General features: G+C 35.3%; 1 protein-coding gene and 1 long non-coding RNA gene across 9 annotated transcripts in view; one reads left to right on the top strand and one right to left on the bottom strand.

Moving 5' to 3' along the window:
• Window positions 1-891: 891 nt before the first annotated feature.
• Window positions 892-21199, bottom strand: part of MGAT4C (MGAT4 family member C) — a 360127-nt gene continuing 339819 nt past the window's right edge. For 6 of the 8 annotated variants that reach the window (XM_087874044.1, XM_087874045.1, XM_087874046.1 and 3 more), the window contains 4 exons: window positions 13854-13927; window positions 11404-11550; window positions 6030-6177; window positions 892-2608 (listed from right to left, as the gene is read on the bottom strand). In XM_087874044.1, the coding sequence (XP_087730170.1) occupies window positions 1452-2608; window positions 6030-6177; window positions 11404-11550; window positions 13854-13927 (1526 nt within the window). In that variant the 3' untranslated portion in view covers window positions 892-1451. The remainder of the gene's footprint in view (window positions 2609-6029; window positions 6178-11403; window positions 11551-13853; window positions 13928-21199) is intronic. The other 2 variants (XM_087874051.1, XM_087874050.1) reach the window with 1 other exon arrangement.
• Window positions 9382-13839, top strand: LOC117655824 (uncharacterized). The gene is made up of 3 exons (XR_004588798.2): window positions 9382-9414; window positions 10688-10878; window positions 11407-13839. It is a non-coding gene; the product is annotated as an uncharacterized LOC117655824 (long non-coding RNA).

Here is a 21199-nt window from a genome sequence, read left to right as displayed (position 1 = left end):
ATGCAATAGCACTATTATGTATTTGTGATAATGCAAAAATTGGCAGAAATCCACTGTAAGCGAGGTGCTTATTTGATCAGATCCCACTCCCAATACATGAGATTGTAGATTGGTGTTCTGGGACTCCTTGATAGCGAATTCTATAAAGAGAAATTATAGTTCAGCACCATAGCATATTTTGTGGGAAAAAATACCTTTCTAACATTAATCTGTAATATTTTCAGTTTTAAAGGAGTTTGACTAGAGTGGCTGGTGACAACCTTGGCCTGAATCATTGACAATAAAAGCTGGAGCATGGCTTTACAGACATCACATAGTATTGTTGAATCTAAGCAGGTTTGTGCCTGGTCAAGGCTGGACTAGAACTGGGGATCTTAAGTTCTGCAGTTACAGAAAAGTGGTGATTGAAATATTATAACTAAATAAAATAAAAAGGTGGAGTATAGTCAATATAAGGCAGATTTTTATATTCATATACTTTATCATGCTAACTTGTGTTTAATTTTTTTTTTGAGTTTTTTGTTATATTTCTTATACTGAAAAAGAGGTTCCATATTTGTATGGCAGCTCTAAAGAACTTTAGTTTATATTCCTGGGAATGTGTGCATAACAAATCATTGGTAGAATTCATTGTGACCTCACATAATACATAATTCTTAATATTCTTGCAGGTCTATGTTCATCTTACTAAAATCATTTGCATTCTACACAAATTCAAAAATCATAGTTTTGTGTAAAACCTTGAATAATATTTCACGTAAAGGTATAAATCTGGTTTGAACAATGAAAAGTAGAAATTAAAGATAGATGAAATTCAGTTACCCCATCAATGCATCTGACTAGAACAAGTAATGTTTGTAGAGAATTCAAGAATAGTGGATACACTTACTGTAGTTTACAGGATAAGTACAGATTTATAACCAATTGTGTAATTTCAAATGTAATTTCAACATATCTTTTTTACAATGCTCACAGTAGAGAACATCAGCTGTATTAACAGGACTTCTTTATCAAAATTATCTCAAAACAAGCCACCAACCACTGTACAATTACAAATCACCACCACATTTTTAATTTGTACATGAATATGAAGGACTTAAATTCCTTTGACAATTGATGATCATGAACCCACAAAATCTATAAATTGTACGATGTCAAAAACACAATCAGTCCTTCCCAAAGGAGAAAAGAGAAGAAAACAACAAAGAAGTGGATCTGTGTCTGAGTGATGGACAAAACTTGTCTACACGTTCTATAAAATTCAGACATTCCAACAAAGTAATACTTGAATATTGCCTCACTGAACTAGTAAAAACTAGATTGCTTTTATTTGTTTGGTGATTTCCCAGATTGCCAGTATCTGTAGCAAAAAGATTGAAAAAAAAAAGTCATTTCATGGCACTATTTCATTGGATTTAGGCAATGGTATATTCTGCTGCTGTTGATTTTCCTTATTGACTTGGTAGCTGTGAAATCCATATGCTAATGCTTCTAATGATCAACCATTCCTTTTGGCTTTTGGTAACAAGTATTCTCATGCAGTTAATATCAAAAAGAACTTTATGCTCCACATCTGTGATTTCCAAATTTCCATTTTTAAATTCTCCTAGTCTCAAGAAGGTAGTACATTGCCTTTCCTTTTTGCCCCCAACAGTTTTTTCTCCAACTTCCAGAGCACCATGATGCAAAACATCATTTTGACGGTCTTCAGTACCAGTGACAACTTTGATTTTGTTAATTTTAAGAGGCCTATCAAAGACAACGACATAAAAATCTCCAGTAGAGGGTGCTTTCGCCCAGAAGTATTCATCCACACTACTATAGGCCTTGCTCGCCTCATAATTCTCAAATACATTCATATTGGTATGCAAATTGGCAGGAGGGTTATCTGGAAGGTCAAATGAATCCTCTTCAAAGTCATCATCTTTTAATTTATTTTCAGCTCCTTTGTAAGATGAGTAATATCCCATGTGCTGAAAAAGGGATGGTTTGAAGCGTATGACATCCTTTTGAGCCAACAGTCCACGGAAATGTATCAGCAACCAATCACAAGGCATTTCCTGGTAGAACATCAATAAAAAATGAGCCAAACGAGGGAGATCATGGGAATGATACAATTTCCCAATGTAACCCAACTTGGAAAATTCTAAAGTTACCCAGTAGGTTCCCTCTCGTGAAGTTATGACTTTCTTAATAACAGTCAAGAAGTTTTTTGCACATCTAACATCATCCTCTAACATTACATAATAATCAGAAAGGTTAGCACAAAAGTTAAGCAAGAATGCATAATCAACATTTTGCTTGGAGCGAAATTTCACCCGGTCTTCTGGATCATTGTAATTTCTCTTAAGTCCATCCAAAGCTGGATAATATTCCTCTGGTGTATGGATTACCATTAATCTGCCAGCAATTACATGATGGGCAAATTTCTGTGAAATATCTTGAACCATGCTATCACACCACGTGGAGTCAAATTCTGCCAGATGTACGACCACAGCAATTTCTTTCAGTTCTTCATAACTTGACTGTTCAAATATGGATTTGATTGTCTCCAGCAAATAATTCCCTTTTTTCCGTTTGACTGAAGATAGTCCAATGGTAAGATATCCTGAATAATAACAACAAAAATAAAAACAATTTTTAAGTTCTATAGAACTGAGCAATAAAAGCAAATTCATAACAAATGATCTGGAAGATAAAAACATAACCAAGAAATATGTGTGCATGTCCAGAAGAACGTTTCCCTTTTTGCTTTGGCTGCTTTTGAAGCAGCCCTTCTTGCATATATCGCTTAGCAAACATTTTGCCTTGTCCATCCGTCCATTCATCCATCCATCCATCCATCCATCCATCCATCCATCCATCCCCCTATCTCAAAAAAGAAAGGGCCTCTTACCTTTCAAGTAATAGAGTTTTAGACAATATGTGTTAAAGCGTGTGAACTAAATTATGCTAAAATGTCTTCATTTGAAAGTGGTGGGATAGCAATAACAATAGCACTTAGACTTATATACTGCTTCATAGTGCTTTCCAGCCCTCTCTAAGTGGTTTACAGAGTCAGCATATTGCCCCCAACAATCTGGGTCCTCATTTTACCGACCTCAGAAGAATGGAAGGCTGAGTCAACCTTGAGCCTGGTGAGATTCAAACTGCCAAACTGCTGGCAGCCAGTGATCAGCAGAAGTAGCCTGCAGTACTGCACTCTAACCACTGCGCCACTGCGGCTCTTCCATTGATTTTAACTGTACTTAAGTCTATCTGGGCTCATGTAAGAATATATTTTGAATTGGCTTTCAAAATTGCTTGGGAGACATAATTTTGGCACTTTGAATTCAAAGCACCAAAACCGACAGTTTTATAAATAATATCTTCTCTATTGCACCCTAGTATGTTTGCCTTCTCATTTTAGAAGAAATGAAGCCACATCTCGAACAAGCAGAGAAAGCAATTGCTGTTGTATCAAAATTACCATGTGGTGAATGTGGATACAGAACCTTAGGGATGGTTCCTCATGCTCATCCAAACAAACAAAGACCTATTTTTAGGAGCCTGGAAACAAAGAAGAATTAAGAATTCCCTTAATTTCTACAAAGTTTTGGCTTATTTATAAGCTATAGCTATCATTATTAAAATACAGCATAGTTATACAAATTGTATGTCTGTGTTTCTTTGGAGATCTGTAGATGTTGGTAGTTTGGATTTATCAGGACAAATTTGATTCCAGATATTATTAAAAGTCTTCTGCTGATGGTATATTATGAAATATTTTGCATTGCATCTAATAAATAACTTTACTGTAGATTATATGAGCCCATCAACCTCAACTGTATGTTTACATCATCACAGGTTTTTGATGACACTAAATCTTTTTAGAATGCCAACTGTTTTCTTAAATATGGTTATCATTCTATCTTTAGATAAACAGAGGGCCTTGGTAGAAAACTGAATCTCTCATGTAATCCATAAATGAAAATGAAATAGTATTAAGTTGAACTATGGTGTTCCCCAACAGCTACCTAATTCCAAGAGCAGACAAAGATTGTTGAACTCTGAATGTGCAATGAAAAGACTGAGCAGGAAAATGTCTTCACGGGAATGTGTCTTAACAATGAATTCTTCCCAAACAAGTTCTTTGAAGAAGCCAGAACTAACAACGTTTTTTTGTAATCCTTTGTTCATGCCAGGAGAAAAGACATAAAAGAACTCAGCTGGCAAAACCAATCATTTCCTGATATTTTTAAAATTTCTATCATTTTTATTTCTTCCATTTTTCTTAGGTAACCACTAACTGTGCCTCAGGACAGAAATCCCCGAAAGAAAGATAAGGTTATGTCTGTGTATGGGGCAAGGTTGCCTAGCACTGATGGAAAAGGTAATCTCTCTCTCTCTCTCCCTCCCTCTCTTTCTCTTTTTATCTTTCTCTCATTCTCCCCTCATTAATTAGAGGCTCTTTCTAGCTTTTTTGCCTAGAAAGCAACCTCTCTTTTTATTCTCAGATTCCAAGTTAAGCTGTGAGCTTCAACATGCTCAAATGTTCCCTGCTTAGCATCTAAATATGTGTGTGTGATGTAATTTAAAGATGTAATGCTACATCTTTAAAATCTTTACTTTTTTTTTTTTTTTGCTGTAGCAAGAAATTTAATACTACCTCTGTACATTTCTTTCTTTGTTATAACAATAAGCCTCAGGATTTTTCTTCTTCACTGCTGTAGCAAGAAACCACATCTTTTTATATATTTCTTTGCTTGCTTCCTTGCTTTTACTTACTCGTCTATGGCTAAATTCTCTGTATGTTCCATTAAAGAAGATCACTTCTCAAATTCCACTACTTCCTTTCTTTGAACTTGCATTCTCTTTTTCTCTCATTGAATGCAATATAATTCCATCCACCAGAGATTGTTAACTGCTCAAATTCTCTGGATTAGCATTTGGACTGTAATTGTTTAAGAATGCTGTCTGAAACTGTTAATAGTATCTATGGACTATCAAAGGATTATTTGATTGCATTATATGTCTTTTAGATCAAATATTTCTCAATACGATGTACTAATGGATTATTAATTATAGCTTAATTTTAGACTTCCAGATTGCAGAAACCATTTATAAGTCTCTGGATCCTAGAGAGAAATGGTATGAGGTGGTAGGTCCCCCTCCCCCCCTTTTTTTGTAACCTGGGTCAAAATATGATTTCTTTGCTTTTGCTTTAGAATTTTGTATGCATCTACTCATGATGGCATGGAAACATAATTATGGTTGAGATTGATTCAATTATTTTTGGTTAAAAGAAATGACTTATTGTAATGTGTAAACTAGCTTTTTTCCTCTAATTTACCTGTAGTTTGTGGGAGCAATATGTGAGCAAAATTACTCAGTTGGCTGCTTAATGAGAATATGAGATATTAAAAATGATTCTCAGATCTATGGAAAAATGTCATAACTACTAAAAGTAGAGCTTCTCTATTTGTTTGATATCCCACTTTTGAAAGGGAAATGGCTGAGATCTCTTATATCTAAACCTCAGCAGAGACAGGAAACATCTGGCTCACCTTTTCTGGACTTGGAAGTTGAGTAAATTTAATCCTGGTTAGTACTTGAACTAACCAATGAACCCCAGAGAAATAAACTAGGCAGGGAAAGTAAAAGAAAAAGAAAAAGAAATATCCTTCTGGAAGAAAGCAATGACAAATTACTTCAATACAGCTAGCAAGCATGTCCAGGGGTCCCCCAGGAGTTGACCTCATCTTGAGGACATGTTTATTTTTATACCATGTAAAGATAAAATTCTAGGTGGATCAAAAGGTGTTCCCCAGTTCAGCAAGATTACAGAGCCCTAGCTCTTCTTCTGAGTTGCACATAAGCTTTTTATGTTCTGTGAAAAAGGAGTTTATTAATTTAATGGCAACTTAAAGCTTTTTTCATTGCCCTCTAAAAAGCTGATGAACTTACATCTGCCACATTTTCTTTGTGATATTTAGAATAGATAAAAACACTATTTGTTGTTAAGAAAATGGAAAAATTCTGTTACTTACTTTTTCTTAGTAAAGGTGTGCCAGCCAGATAGCGATAGGAAACATTTATTGATCCTGAGAAGTTGGACAGATCTTTAAAACTGTGAACATATCGCTCAGAATTTAATTGATGTGTTGCCGTATCTCTGATTAACTGCTTATCTCCATTCTAGAAGTTGGAAGAGAAAAGAAAAACAACATAAAAGACACACAGCATAAATATTGTAAGACGGGGAAGGAAGCAATATGAACAATATCTTGTATTATTTATCTGCTTCTATCTTACTTTATATCCAATCCAGGTACCGGCATGTTTAACACATATATAATGTCTCCTATGTTTTCCAGCACCAAGACAGGCCATATCATGTTATGTCAGATTTGTTCAGGCCTATATATAGGCTCTTATAGATAGTTCTCAGGTATGGAACTACCAAATGCTCTTAAGGAGAAAGCAAGTAGTGTTAAATACTCCAAAATGTAATGGGCTAGAACCCAATCTCTTTTGTTTGAGAAGAATGATATCTATTGTTTTGCTTTGGTAACAGGCTGGATTGTCTATTTGGAACTGTACCAGCTCTCACATTTGTTAACTTTGATCCCTTTCAATCAATGGCAGGTAATCACAGGAGTGAATAGTACTCCTATAAGAACAGCAAGACTGCCAGAAGTCACAATTTAGGTTATCTATCTAGCTATCTAGGCATTAACTGGATATATCTCAATCTAGCAGCCTAGTACTTTTTTCCAGCAGTTGCACCCAAAATTATAGGTTAGTGGGTGTTGCTTATATTAGTAGAGAAAAACTGAAAGTTTTAGTGGATTTATGAAAGTGACTAAGTTTGTATAATAATAATAATAATAATAATAATAATAATAATAATAATAATAATAATAATAATAATAATAATTTTATTTCTATACCGCCCTTCTCCCAAAGGACTCAGGGTGGTGTACAGCCAATTTAAAAACACAAGACACAACAATTATTAAAAATTAAAATTATTAAATAGATTTGGCCGATTTAAAACCCCAAAAATTTAAAATACCCCAATTTAAAATTATTATGTTGATAGCCCGGCCTGGCGGAACAACAGGGAAAATGACAAGGGAAAATCAACAAGGGTTGTATAGGAATTCTAAAACCAATAAGTTTCTGATTTCTAGGATTAGATTAGGCTAAAGGATAAAATCTTATCTGCTAAAAAGCTCTGAGTTCAGAAGATAGGCAAGATAAGAGCTCCTGTAAATGGGAAAATTGATTGGCTCCAAATCGCATGGAACTCCAGTGTTTTAGACTTAAAAATAAAAGTTTAAAAATTCTTCTTATGACACAGCTGAAGCAGAAAGAAGTCCGCTCAGTTGCCCAACATGCCATGCTAAAACAACATGAATGTCTTCATGTGGAAATCCCATGAGTTCACTCCAGTTTGATGTGGTTATCTTTTCTCCTTTAATACTACCTCTAGAGTTAAGGATGATAGTTGATATTTCATTATTTAGCTAAATAATCATAAATCATAATATTTTTGTGATATGGTTATTGTTATTATTTTACTATGTGTGGATATTTTGAATGTTAATTCATATTTCATTTAACTAAGTCAGATAGAATGCTCAATGTACTCTTGGCTTTTTACTGTAGATTAATAAAAAGAGAACAATATGATACTTTTATTGTATAATCTCCTTTCTCCTTCTCCTGAAAATAAGGCTAGAAGCCAGGATCTCAGATTTTCTTTGAAATAATCACTGAATGTGATTTCACTAATACAAAATTTGGCAGTCTGAACAATGCTTCCTTGTGATTCATATATCTCTTCTGTACAAGTGTCTTCTTTAATGCATCTCAAAGCTAGGCTTCTTCTACTTGTATTCCTTTCTACTTCTCAGGGGATATTCATGCAAAAACTACTTTGTTGCATTGCATTGAAATAGAGATTTTTGTCCCTTTTTTCATGGCAGATTAATGTGGCTAATGCTGGTAAGCAGCTTTAGTCATAGCACACGTCTAGAAATATGGAAAAGAAATTTGCATAACTGTTGAAAATTTGAAGAAGTCAATTTCCTTGCATGTATTCTGCATCTTTTGAGAAGTCTCAGCAGTAATGCAATCTATTTCCAACTTCTGACAGCTGTGTGACTTCTCATCTCCTCCTCTGTCCCTTGGCTGCCTGTGCCAATCTATTTTTTCCTATTCCTTACCCAAGAGAAGATGACAAAGCAAACTGAACTTCTTTCTTGTCCTTTCCTCTCTCCGAGTGAAAAAGGTGACTAGGTATTCACCAAAGAAAGGGATGAAGCAGAAGATTTGATAGCAGAAGACAGGAGGGTTGGCTAGATATTTTTCATCTAAGTTCTAACACCAAGTGTCTATATTCACGTTTCCTTGACATTGCCTCTCTACTTATTTATAAACTGCTTAGTCTCTGAAGGATTATAGGTTACATTAATTAAGACAAAACAATAGGACTAAGTGTAATACATAATGAACTAAAGTGAAAGATATACTACATATGTTTCACTGACAGAGAAGCAGTGAAGGGACAAAGGCATGTTTAGAAAAAAGGATCATAAATCCTAAGTGAATGGTTAAAACCAGGTCTTCATTTGGTACAAAAGGCAAATATTATTAACACTACTCTGGCCTCCAAAAGAAAGTCATTCTAACTTGTGTTGTACTTTTATTATCACTGCCTCAATCACTTTCACATGTTCATTCAGGGTCCTGAGGACTACACATCTAAGTACACCTGGAGAGCTTTAAAATGTTTGTTGTTTCCTATCCTTTTGGATTTTGAATACAAAAGCTTTCAGAAAAAAACATAATGAAATCATTAATCTTCTTCATTAATCAGAAGACAAACAATATAATGGAGAAATCAGAAATGCTGAGAGCTCTGCTCACAAAGAGAAAAAAAGCAAAACAAAGAAACAAGCAAAGAAATCAAAAGCTTGATAAAGGTCAACATACATACTGTATTACAAATGAAAATAAAATCATGAATTATTTGAACCATGGTTTGTTGAATAAGCTAAAAACAAGGCAGATGAACAGGGTAATAATTTCAAATCAATATGCAACAAATCAATTCCTGATTTGTTGCATGTCCTTTCTAATGCAATCTTGCCTTCAACCTCTGTGGATTGGTTACAGATTTGTTGCAGCACAAAACTAACCCATCAATAAGCTATGAATTCCTGTTCACCTGATACATTAAACTAAAAATAGGAAAAACACAGTTTACTGGGAGCTGTAACTGAGCCAACATTATATTTAGCTTAACTTTTTAGTACTGTTTTGCAGAAACAATGACAATGATGTCATAATATCATTGATTCATAATGTCTCACAGCTGGATGTGGCTGGTCTTGAAGAAACATTGCAGAGAAATATTTGGTAAAGGTAAGAGAGTTTCTTCTTTTTCTAAAAAAAAGTCTGTAAAATTGGTAGGAAACAATGTCTCTGTATTTTTGATATTTGAATTTTGATAGGTTGGTAGCTTTAGAGAAGCTATAAAAAGGCTGATCTGATTAATCCTAAAGGTACTTTGCTGTTAGATGTGAATTCAGAGTCAATCAAAAATTACTTATGAAATTGAGTTTTGAGGTGATGAAAAACTTCAAAGCAAAATAGAAATCTTTATCTGCTTGTTGCCTGCTTATACTATAATTTGTGTTCTCATCAGCAAAAACTTGGTTTCATAATATATCTAAATGCATCTGCCGAATTGGCCTTAAAAATTTCAAGAGCATTAGATAAGCAAAGCTGAGACTTGGCAATTAAATGTATCAGTTTTGTTTTGAAAGAAACAATGAGGGACAAACCTTTTTATTATTAAAAAAAGACAAATTAAGTGTAAGACATCATGCCATCTGGGAAGTTCACATAAAGATCTGAAAACAAGCAAAACAGAAATAGCATAAACTGCAACAAATAGAAAGCAACAGGATGCATGCACTTAGAGGATCTTGAATAATTAGCAAACCAAAGTAGGTATCAACAAATGTGACAAAAACATGGTGTAAACCAGGTAAATTTAATCACAAGTGAGGGGGTGTGAATAAATAAAATCCTACAAAATATTTTAATGCAAACAATGCCATTAGAAGAAGCCATATTTCAAAAGCCTAGTGGACTAAAAATGGCTAAAGAGGGAGTTTCCTTACTTCTAAAAAAATGTGATTGAAACTGGAATATCCATCTACAAAAGCAAATTTTATCGGTGGTAAAATGTGTGTCAAATCGAACATGAATCATATAGTCAGTTGGAAAAAGGTCTTTCGATTAAGTGAAATGGTCCTAAAAATCCAGATTCTCTAGAAGTCTCCCATGCAAGAAGCAATGACAGAAGTCATTTTTGACTGTACGGATGTGAACATCAAATTATTACCCATCAATTCCATATCTTTGGCTCGCAGATAAATTTAGCTAGATGCTGTCGAAAAGCTGGCTAGATGCTGTCAAAAATAGTATGGTGGTATAGACAAACTTTTGACCTAAGCCTTTGCAAGCAATTTATGGGTTCCTTGCCCTGATATTTCTTACTGAAATTTTTGAAGGAATCCAGTTTTTGAGAAAGAAGAGCGTATTTACAACATAATGTGGAATTCTATTTCCACAGTGCTACAGCATCTGACCAATAGTAACTATCATTGTATTGAACATGGGTTCTTAGGGTGATACCAGACAACCCCTGACTTGCTGAGCCATCCTTTCAGAGATGCTTCCTTATCTAAACAGAGAAACTGAATGACCACAGGAAAGCAAAAAAGGTACTGGGAACAGAAGTGCTTTCTGGCTTCCACATTGAAATGTCTTCTAGGAAGCTGGAAGGGAACATTAGAAATCTTCCCTTTCCCTTCCCAGGTAAGTGACTGCTGCTGTGTATGGGAGGGGACATAGGATTGCAACAGTGGCTAGAAACTGGGAAATATCATGGCATGTTCAAAATGAGCATCATACCAGCAACCCTGAAGCAGACACAACTTCCCCAAATTTCATTCCTTTGGGTCCTGGATTTTGGATGCCCATCTAAGTTAGCCTATTTTCAGGTCCCTTGGTTCAAAAATTGTTGCCCTGTGATGCATTGTTTCACGCAGTTCAAGTTACGGGAATGAGAACTTTAGCATTATATAGATTTGCTGTTCTCTATCATGCAGGAATAAGGTTCTAACAGGGACTGTTGCATTTGTCTTAGTTTGTCTTTTTGTCAGTACATCCTTTCTTGATTTAGTGACTGTACTCTGTTCCAGTGACTTTGTTGCTAAGCAGAAAGGTTGCTAAGTTAACAGGTGGCCAGGGGGAGGGGAGAGAGGAAGGGAGACTGTGAAGATTGCTAGTTGCTACCATCTAATTTAAAGAGCAATTAATTCTATATAATATCCAACTTACCAGAACATAGCTATCTTCAATGTATAAGTTCAAGAACAACAAGCAAATGACAAGGACTCCTAGAAAGGATACAGCGGATCGCTTGCGCAGGCACCTCATTTTGTCCCAAAGCTTCAATGTACATCTCACATGGAGATACAGCACCTCCTAAGAAAGAAAAACAGTAAAATTTGGTTGGGGCATTTAGCTATCACTGGAAATTTACTTTTTTGGTTACATTTTTAAACAAAAAATATATTAAATTCATTTCCTGGCTCCATAATATGCACAATCTTGCAATGGCTTGGTAGGAGTTTTTGTTTTAATTTGTTTGCTTTTTAAAATCTGTTTCTAGCCATTTTAACTGATCTTTTTAATTTTTTTAGCTAAAATTGATCTATCAGTTACATTTTCTATCTTGGATAAAATAAGGAATACACTAAGGAATACAGTATTCCAGATATGGAAATAATTCACTGGAATTTCTACACAATCATCATGAAAACTAATCTAAAACAGTTTATGTTCATTTTTTTTTCCATAGAAGACTATAATTTGGGGCAGATTAAATGTTACATAGAATTTGAACTTTTAAAAATTGGTATTATTGCTTCTCTGTTTAAATGGAAAACAACCTTTGCAGCCTACTGCTTTGACACACCGAGCGGTTAGATAATTTAGTCAAATTACATAGGAAGGAAACAATATGTTAGTTAAAGGAAATTAGGAAGGAATAAAATAATTGACATGTTTTGATTTTTCTGCAATGAAGTTATAATAATAGCAATAGCACTTAGACTCAAATACTGCTTCAGAGTGCCCTACAGCCCTCTCTAAGTGGTTTGCAGAGTCAGCATATTTTCCCCAACAATCTGGTCCTCATTTTATAGACTGAGGCTGAGTCAACCTTGAGCCTGGTGAGATCTGAACTGCCAAATTGCAGGCAGCCAGCAGAAGTAGTCTGCAGTACTGCATTCTGACCACTGTGCCACTGCGGCTTAATAACCTTCCTTTTTACTAATAACATTAGTAAAAAAATAACATTTATTAGTAACTTTACTAATGCTTTAAAAATCTTGTTAGGACCCAAATAACCCATTTGGATGGTTGATGCTTTGAAATAAATGCTGTATAATACACATGTTATTGCAACACCTTCTAAAGCATAAAAACATGAGCCTGGAAAAAATATATGGCTGCTTTAATGATTTAAGCAAAGGTGCTTTGAATCTGCTCTCATGCATTGCAAATAATTTCAAAGCACAAGTAAAGTTCTACAACTCAATAATACTCTAAGAGATTTTGCTGCAATTAAAACATCATACTTATTAATGAGTGGTGCCAACTAAAGTGGATTGCATTAGCTGCGTCACAAGTTAAAAAGTCTAATTCATATTTCAAAGTTGAAAGTGCACTAATTGGATCATTGTTATTTTGTTCCTCATGCTTTAGAGGAAAAATAAAAGTGTGTAACCCTATGGATATATATCGAGATGGCAAATAAATTCACTTATTTATGTATATTATGTACATTAAGTACAATATCTGAAAGAAAATAATACCAAAAATGCAGAGTTTTAAAAATAAAACTAAGATGTTTGTTATATCTAGAATGGTAATACCACTTTGTTTTTTAAAAATTCCTAACTTCATTAATTGTTCTGAAATCACTAGATGGCAGTATGGACTTATAGTTGTTGTTTCTGCATCTATTTTACCTCTTTACAATTAGGTTACAAAAATGCATCATTTCATTTCACTTTTTTTTTCCCTTAACATTTTGGACCAAATCTGATTTAACATTTTTCTTTTCAAAAGAAATTTACAGTATATTAAAAAGGTTACATCAGAATTCAAAACTGATGGGGATTTTTTCCCCTCTGGATAAGGAAAAAATGTAAGGCAAAGACAAAAGCTGTCTGTTCACTAAAAAAGCTATTTCCAAAATTCATTAACTACATAGCTGCATATGTCACAGAAATAGAGCAGTGAAAATAATTTATTTGAAATTGTGTATTGCATTTTAAAGATTAATTATACATACTTTACAAAAAAACAGTGAAAACAGACAAAGAAAATAAACCAGGAGGAATGAAAGGATAAGCAGATAAGTTTTGCAAAATATAAATAATATTTCACCTCCAAATCTGTGAAAAAAGATAAAAGCAATAAGGCTGGCTGAATAAGAGATACAGCTTTATTAATTAATTTGGAGATTCTTTAGTGGGGATATGTTCATTCATCCATTCATCCATTCCATTTGTTCATTCGTTTGTTCATTCATTCCATTTGTACACTGCCAATCTCAATTAAAATAACCAACTTCTTTCTTTTCACTTGTTCTGCAGAGGTCCATACTACTAAAAGTTTAGGATCGGAAATATCTCCTCACTTTTCTAAGTTCATCCTGCTTGACTCAAAGTATCAAATCTATTATTAAAAGTTATCTTTATCTCATACTGTTGATTTACCTTAAAAATATGTCTAAAGCTTCCGGTCACAGTAATTCTTGTCATTAAGGAAGTTGTCACAAAGCATGATCCAGCTGTTAGGTCACCACAAGACAATGAGATACATGTAAAAAATGTATATACATCAGAATTCTGCTACAAGGGATCAAAGACATATCTGGTCCATCAATCTGTTTCCACAGCTAGATACTTAGGGGATATTCAAAAATAGGATACTAACTGCACTGGTTTTTTTGTTTATTTATTTATTAATCACTTTTAAAATAAAGAGAGAGAGAATCAGCAAGCAAAAAGAGAAATAAAAAAATATTATTCTATATTCTATACTATTCTATATTATTTACAGATATATACTGATATACAGAACCTTGCACAGGTTTGTCTGGTGCACCAATTGCGACCCTACTTGGATCAGGAGGCTCTCCTCACAGTCATTCATGCCCTTGTCACCTCACGGTTGGATTATTGCAATGCATTCTACATGGGGCTACCCTTGAAAAGTGTTCGTAGGCTACAGTTAGTCCAGAATGCAGCCACGCGAGCTATTGTAGGTGCACCTAGATACACCCACATTACACCAATTCTTCATGAGTTGCACTGGCTCCCTATCAGTCTCCGGATGCAATTCAAGGTGTTGGTTATTACCTTGAAAGCCCTACATGGCTCAGGACTGGGCTACCTTCGAAACCGCCTTCTACCGCATAGCTCCCAACGACCAGTAAGATCCCACAGAGTCGGTTGCCTCTGGATCCCATCAGCTAAGCAATGTCGGCTGGCGGGCCTGTGGGGGAGGGCCTTCTCTGTGGCTGTCCTGGCTCTCTGGAACCAATTACCCCCTGAGGTCCGGGCTGCCCCCACCCTTCCAGAAAGCGGTGAAGACTTGGCTCTTCTAGCAGGCCTGGGGCCATTGATCTCGCTATGGTGATCTTGTGAGACCCGGCCACGAATTGGAGTGTATGGGTTGTAATGTTTTCTTTTAAACTTTTGTATGGGATATTGTTCACATTGTTTTATTCTCTGTTGTTAGCCACCCAGAGTCCCTCGGGAGTTGGGCGGCATAAAAATGTGACAAATAAATAAATAAATATTATCTATAAGTAAATAAAGGAATTCCCAAAGTTGTACAATTGGAACAGCACATATTAGAAATTAACCATAAAAAACAAAGAATGCAAAAAAGAGAGAAAAAGAGAATAAGGGCGAAGAAAATTACTAAAAATCTTATAGATTTTTATCGCTTTCCAACTTCTTTATTGTACTCTTGACTAATGTACAATATTTATAGACTTTAATTATATCAATTGATATTCTAAGGCAGGGGTCTTCAATAGTGGTGGGTTTCAAATTTTTTACTACTGGTTCTGTGGGTGTGGCTTGGTGGGCGTGGCATGGTTTGGTGGGCATGGCTTGGTGGGCATGGCAGGGGAAGGATACTGTAAAATCTCCATTCTCTCCCCAATCCAAGGGAAGGTTACTGCAAAATCCCCATTTCCTCCTGATCAGCTGGGACTTGGGAGGCAGAGAATGGATGGGGATGGGGCCAGTCAGAATTTTTGCTACCGGTTCTCTGAACTATTCCAAATTTCCGCTACCGGTTCTCCAGAACTGGTCAGAACCTGCTGAAACACACCTCTGGTCTCCAACCTTGGCAACTTTAAGACTTGTGGACATCAACTCCCATAATTCCTCAGCCAGCTTTGCTTTGCTGGTTGAGGAATTCTGGGAGTTGAAGTCCACAAGTCTTAAAGTTTAAAGTTGCCAAGGTTGGAGACTCCTGTTCTAAGGTACTGTTTCCAATACTAAAAATTACTGAAGCTCTTACCCTCCATAACTTTCAAATAAGACCAACTAGTATCCATCTATGGAATTCCTTTCAATCAGATTAATGGAGGAAACAGGCACTGTTTCTTAATTCAAGAGGGACAGAGATATGTGAACTGTAACAATTGCATCAGTTCATTCCTGGTTGTTCTGTGATCTTTTTAGGTCGGCTCATTTTCTAGAACCAAATGGAAGCTTTGTGACAAGCTATTTGGCAAACATTCAAATAAAATGCATGGCATTAAAATGTGTGTGAACAAAGAGCTCCTGTGAGCTTTTCTATAATGCTAAAGTAATTACAAGATAATCTTAGCTCTAAAACAATATGCACATTAAACACATTTGCTAATGTTCTTAGCTTTTTAAAAAGTAATAACTTATAAAGTTGAAACTAAAAGAAATACCCCAAAAATAGTGGGTACTAACAATGCAGAGTATTTGCTTCCTTGGTGTCACTCTGAGTATATATCTTTATGCTTTATTGCTCAGTCTTATGCTCTGCTTAGCTGAGGTCATCATCTATAGGAGCTGATGCAAGCATACCTTCCCCATCACTCATATACAAGGACACATTTTCTTCTCATTCCAATAGGAGGGTATAGTTCAGCTCCAGCATGTTGCTGCATCTTCTCCTATGCCACTATTCAGCAAACCTGTTTGTCACATCTATGAAGCCATCAAATTGCACTATCTTGCATTAAAGTGCTATTTAGAAAATATGGATGGTGCAAAGGAAGTGCAAATTTCTGTCTGGTTTCACTTCACAGAGAGCCTTGTTGAGCACTCTAATATTTCAATAAAGGCTTTTCCATTTTATTGTATAGGAAGCATTAGTTGTTAATGATATTATTATCAAATATGATGGATTTTTTTCAATGGTGAAATCCAAATTTTTTTACTACTGGTTCTGTGGGCGTGGCTTGGTGGGCATGGTGTGGCTTGGTGGGCATGGCTTGGTGGGCATGGCAGGGGAAGGATACTGCAAAATCCCCATTCCTACCCCACTCCTGGGGGAAGAATATTACAAAATCTCCATTCCCACCCCACTCTGGGGCCAGCCAAAGGTGGTATTTGCCAGTTCTTGGAACTACTCAAAATTTCTACTACCGGTTCTCCAAATTGCTCAAAATTTCTGCTATTGGTTCTCCAGAACTTGTCAGAACCTGCTGGATTTCACCCCTGATTTTTTTACAATGTACAATCCTCTTAGACTTTATATGAAGAGATAATCTAACTAATTATGAAAAATATGTACTTTTTAAAAATCTGTGGGGTCCTTAGTGCTGAGTTTGTTGTCTTGCAGACATTTCATTATCCAACCAGGTAACATCATTGGTGATAGAAGGAAGTGGGGTTTGCTCTCTGTTTATATACAAGTGGCTTGCCCTGTCAATGTTGGTGAAAATGTTTTTAGTATTTCCTATTGTTTACTGTTTGATTGCTGGTCTGGAATTAATCCTGGTTTTAATCACTGATTATTGTTGATTGTTTCATATGTCTATTCTAGTTATTCCATTTTCATTATGACAAAGGTGTCATTTGCATACTGGATCCATATTAGATTTGTATCTATGGGAGTACTATACTTTCTAGACATTGCATTACAGAGTCTGCTATGTATCCTGAAAGTGGTGATTTGTTGGTATATATTTGTCAAACTGAAAGTAGGCAGTACGGCAAAAGTTAATGAGGTCCATGATTCTGGGTATTTCATTTTTAGTATTTGTTTAATACTATGTGTTGTGTAGAAGTGCTGCATGGATTCTTTCACTAATTCTGGATCTATAGATGTAACGAGTGCTGTGACATCAAATGAAATGATGATCTTATCTTCTGTTATCATTCTCTGATTCTTTTGCGGCAGAGCAAGGAGTTGGAAGAATATTGCTTCCCTCTGTAAGATGTCCAATCTTATTTAGCTGTGCTGTAGATTGGGTTAATGATAGAATTGCACAGAAAATATGTCAGGCCAAAGGGACTTTGGGGCATTCATAGAAGTGTGGGAGAATGGGTCCACTGCTTTTCATCTACCACTATTCTTCTTTTGTGATTTTGTTTTTCTTGGTAAGGTCACTAAGGGATCTCTTGATCCAATGGTCTAGTTTCTTTATTGGATTCATTTTAACTGGGATGTAGGTTTCTTTATCTTCCAATAATTCTTTGGCTTTTTATATATATGGTGATCTGTCCATCATAACCATGGTTTGGCCTTTGTCTATAGATAGGATGATGATGGTTTGTCTGAAACAGAACAGAAACAGAACCAACTCAAAAGCAGAAGACAGAGCAGCCCTCAAAAGCCCAAAAGACCAAACCATTGTCATCCTACCAGCTGTTATATCAGAGTGATGTATTTTGATACATTATTTTTAAACAATGCATCAAAATTTAACCACCAGAGAAGCTTAAAATTTGTATGCCCATCAATATTTGGCTGATATTATAAGCATTTAGTTAAATTTTATCTTGTTTTCATTATTTTTATAAATAACTCAAAGTGGTGAACATACCTAACTTTGTCCTATTTTCCTCACAACAACCATTCTGTGAGGTGGGTTGGGCTGAGAAAGAGTGACTGGCCCAAAGTCATCCAGTCAGCTTTCATGCCTAAAGTGGGACTAGAACTCACAATCTCCCAGTTTCTAGCCTGGTGCCTTACCACTAGATCAAACTGGCTTCTACATCTACATTTCTTGAACATATTACTTCATATTTGTTTTTTTTTTTCCTGAGACAGTTGCAACATATTGCATCTTTCAATTGAGATGATCTCTTATCTTCAAGCATGTTCAATTTTATCTTTCTATTCTTCCTCTTTAAAAGCTGTTAATGATGCCCCCAGGCCTATATATTATTGCCTTCATCAAACTTCAGAAGAGATATTTCAAAACACTATCAAAATAACAGCATGTCTCCCATGGATAATATTAAATTAAATTAAATAGGACATAATTTCAAAGTTATTAAACAGATTTGTGGAATTTCTTGCTAATGAAGTGAAAAACGGTGCAGGCAAAAAAAAGTATATTGAAGATCAAAATATAGGTTGTAATTTATAATAAAAGTTTATTGTCCAAAATAAAAATATGGCAGTTCTCCTCAAATTGTACATTTATTATCAATCAGAAAAGAGAAGGAAAATATCAAAAGAGAAGGGGTGGGGAGGAAAGAGAAGAGAAGAGAGGGTCCAAGACAGGATTGGGATAGGGTGACATGGGAGCTGTAGAAGGTTTAGTTGGGAAAAAATTCCTTTCCTTTCCTTCCTTCCTTCCTTCCTTCCTTCCTTCCTTCCTTCCTTCCTTCCTTCCTTCCTTCCTTCCTCCCTCCCTCCCTCCCTCCCTCCTGCTGTTTACTTCATTTAAAAAGTGGCTTAATTTAAAAAAGAAAGAAGTAAAGAAAGAAAGAAAGAAACCCTCCTGTATTTCTCAAAGAACTAATGGTCTCTTAGGGCAGCAGCCCTGCTGTTCTCTCTCATCATTCTCATAATCCTGCAGGAACTGCAATGAGCCTGTCTTCAGACAATGCAATGTCAAGTACAGACTTTCATATCTACAAGCCATGTATGGCTTAAAAAGAAATTCAAAAAGCAAAGTCAAATGAAAAACCTATTTCCAAATAGTAGTTTTCACTTTGAAAATGGCACCTATTTTCACAGAGGAAGAATGTTTTAAGTAGATTGAAAAAAGAATGTGCATCAAAAGATTCAGAGGAGGCACATAGCGAGAAGATGCCAGTAAATATAATTGCTAGGGATGATTCTGACGTCTATTCCCATCAGAATCTGTCTTGAAACACATTTTGGCAAGGATGCAAAGGAAAGATGTTGGGGATTGGCCATGTCCCAACACCTTGCCTGTAAACAAATGCCTTGTTTTTAAGTAAATGTGATATTTGCTTTCCTGTCATCCTGCTTCATTTAAGAAAAGGATCTAGAACAATCTATCACAACTTTGGGAATTTAAGGTGCATGGATTTCAATTCCCAGAATTCCCCAATCAGCATGTTGGCTGTGGAATTCTGGGATTTTTAAGTTCCCAAAGTTAGAACTTTAAGCATCTTAAAGTTCCAGAGATTGAAAACAATGGTCTAGCATAATGCCATTGGTGGCTCTATATTTTCCCTTCTGATATGCATTCTAGTTCAAATAAAGCAAAAGAAATAAAAGGCTAACATCCCAGATGGAACTGTTGACATCCTTTTTGCAGCCAAGAAGGAAATGTTCCCAAAATAATAAACCCTCACATAAAAAAATATTTTCCTTTTAAAATAATAGTTAAAATATTACAAGCAGCAGGTCTGGAAAAAAGGAAAATCACAGGGAATAATTAGTTTGGCATAGATATAGCAATGGTCTGCATCAGTTTAAATGCTTATTTTCAGTTTCATCTGCTTATTTTTTCAGTAGAACTAAATTATGTAAATGTTTGGAGAATAGCTTAAAAATGTTGCTCTATCTTAATACAAATATTGAAAATTAGTTGCAGAGACATTTATGAATTTAGAGTCATATAATAGTATACAAATCACTTTGGAAGTGCTGATTCTTTTTCAAACACAGTATCTTCTGTATCTATAGGTCTTCAAAATTCTATTTTCATTAGTATGTTGCGGCTATGTCTATATTTCTCATTACATAAATGTAATAATCAGGGGCTGCCACAAAAAAGAGGGAGTCAAGCTATTCTCCAAAGCACCTGAGGGTAGGACAAGAAGCAATGGTGGAAACTAATCAAGGAGAGAAGCAACTAAGGAGAACTTTCCTGAGAGTTAGAACAATTAATCAGTGGAACAACTTGCTTCCAGAAGTTGTGAATGCTCTAACACTGGAAGTGTTTAAGAAGATTGGATAACGATTTGTCTGAAATGGTGTAGGGTATCCTGCCTAAGCAGGAGTTTGGACTAGAAGACCTCCAAGGTCCCTTCCAAATCTGTTATTTTATTATAATAATGAAACTGCTTGACAGCTGAACTTTGAACCTACCTGTTTTTCCCAAGTGCACAAATATTTTCCAAGCACGCAAACAAACAGATATACATACTGATAAAACACCTGCAAAGAGTAATATTTTACTTTGTAGTATAATATAACTTTTTCTGTATCCAACTTCCCCTTCAAAGAAAAACAGGATGTAATGAATATGGATGATCCATTAGGAAACGCTCTACAACAACCTTCTCGAATTTAAAATTCTCTAGATGTGTTGGGCTACAATTTTGCAGAATTCCCATGTAGCATGGCTTAGGAATCTTAGAATATCTGGAGAGGACCAGAATTAAAAATGCTTGTGTGTGTGTATGTATATATTCCAAATAATTCCAACATATCAAAACAATTATTAGAATGACCTTTGCTTTGAAAGCTGATTGTGGTTTGAAATTGAATTATATACAGAGATAAATTCTTCCACCCACAACTAATAAACATCATTCTCTTGTTATGTTGTTTTTTAATCCAAAGTATCATTTCCCAGATACTCTTCACTGCATGGAACTTTCCATATATCATCAGTTCATAAGCTCATCAG

Source organism: Pantherophis guttatus, chromosome 7, assembly GCF_059756535.1.
Source record: "Pantherophis guttatus breed Tessera chromosome 7, ASM5975653v1, whole genome shotgun sequence".
Taxonomy (NCBI): Eukaryota; Metazoa; Chordata; class Lepidosauria; order Squamata; family Colubridae; genus Pantherophis; species Pantherophis guttatus.
Note: the sequence above shows the minus strand (reverse complement) of the source record. Positions and strands in the feature narration are given on the sequence as shown.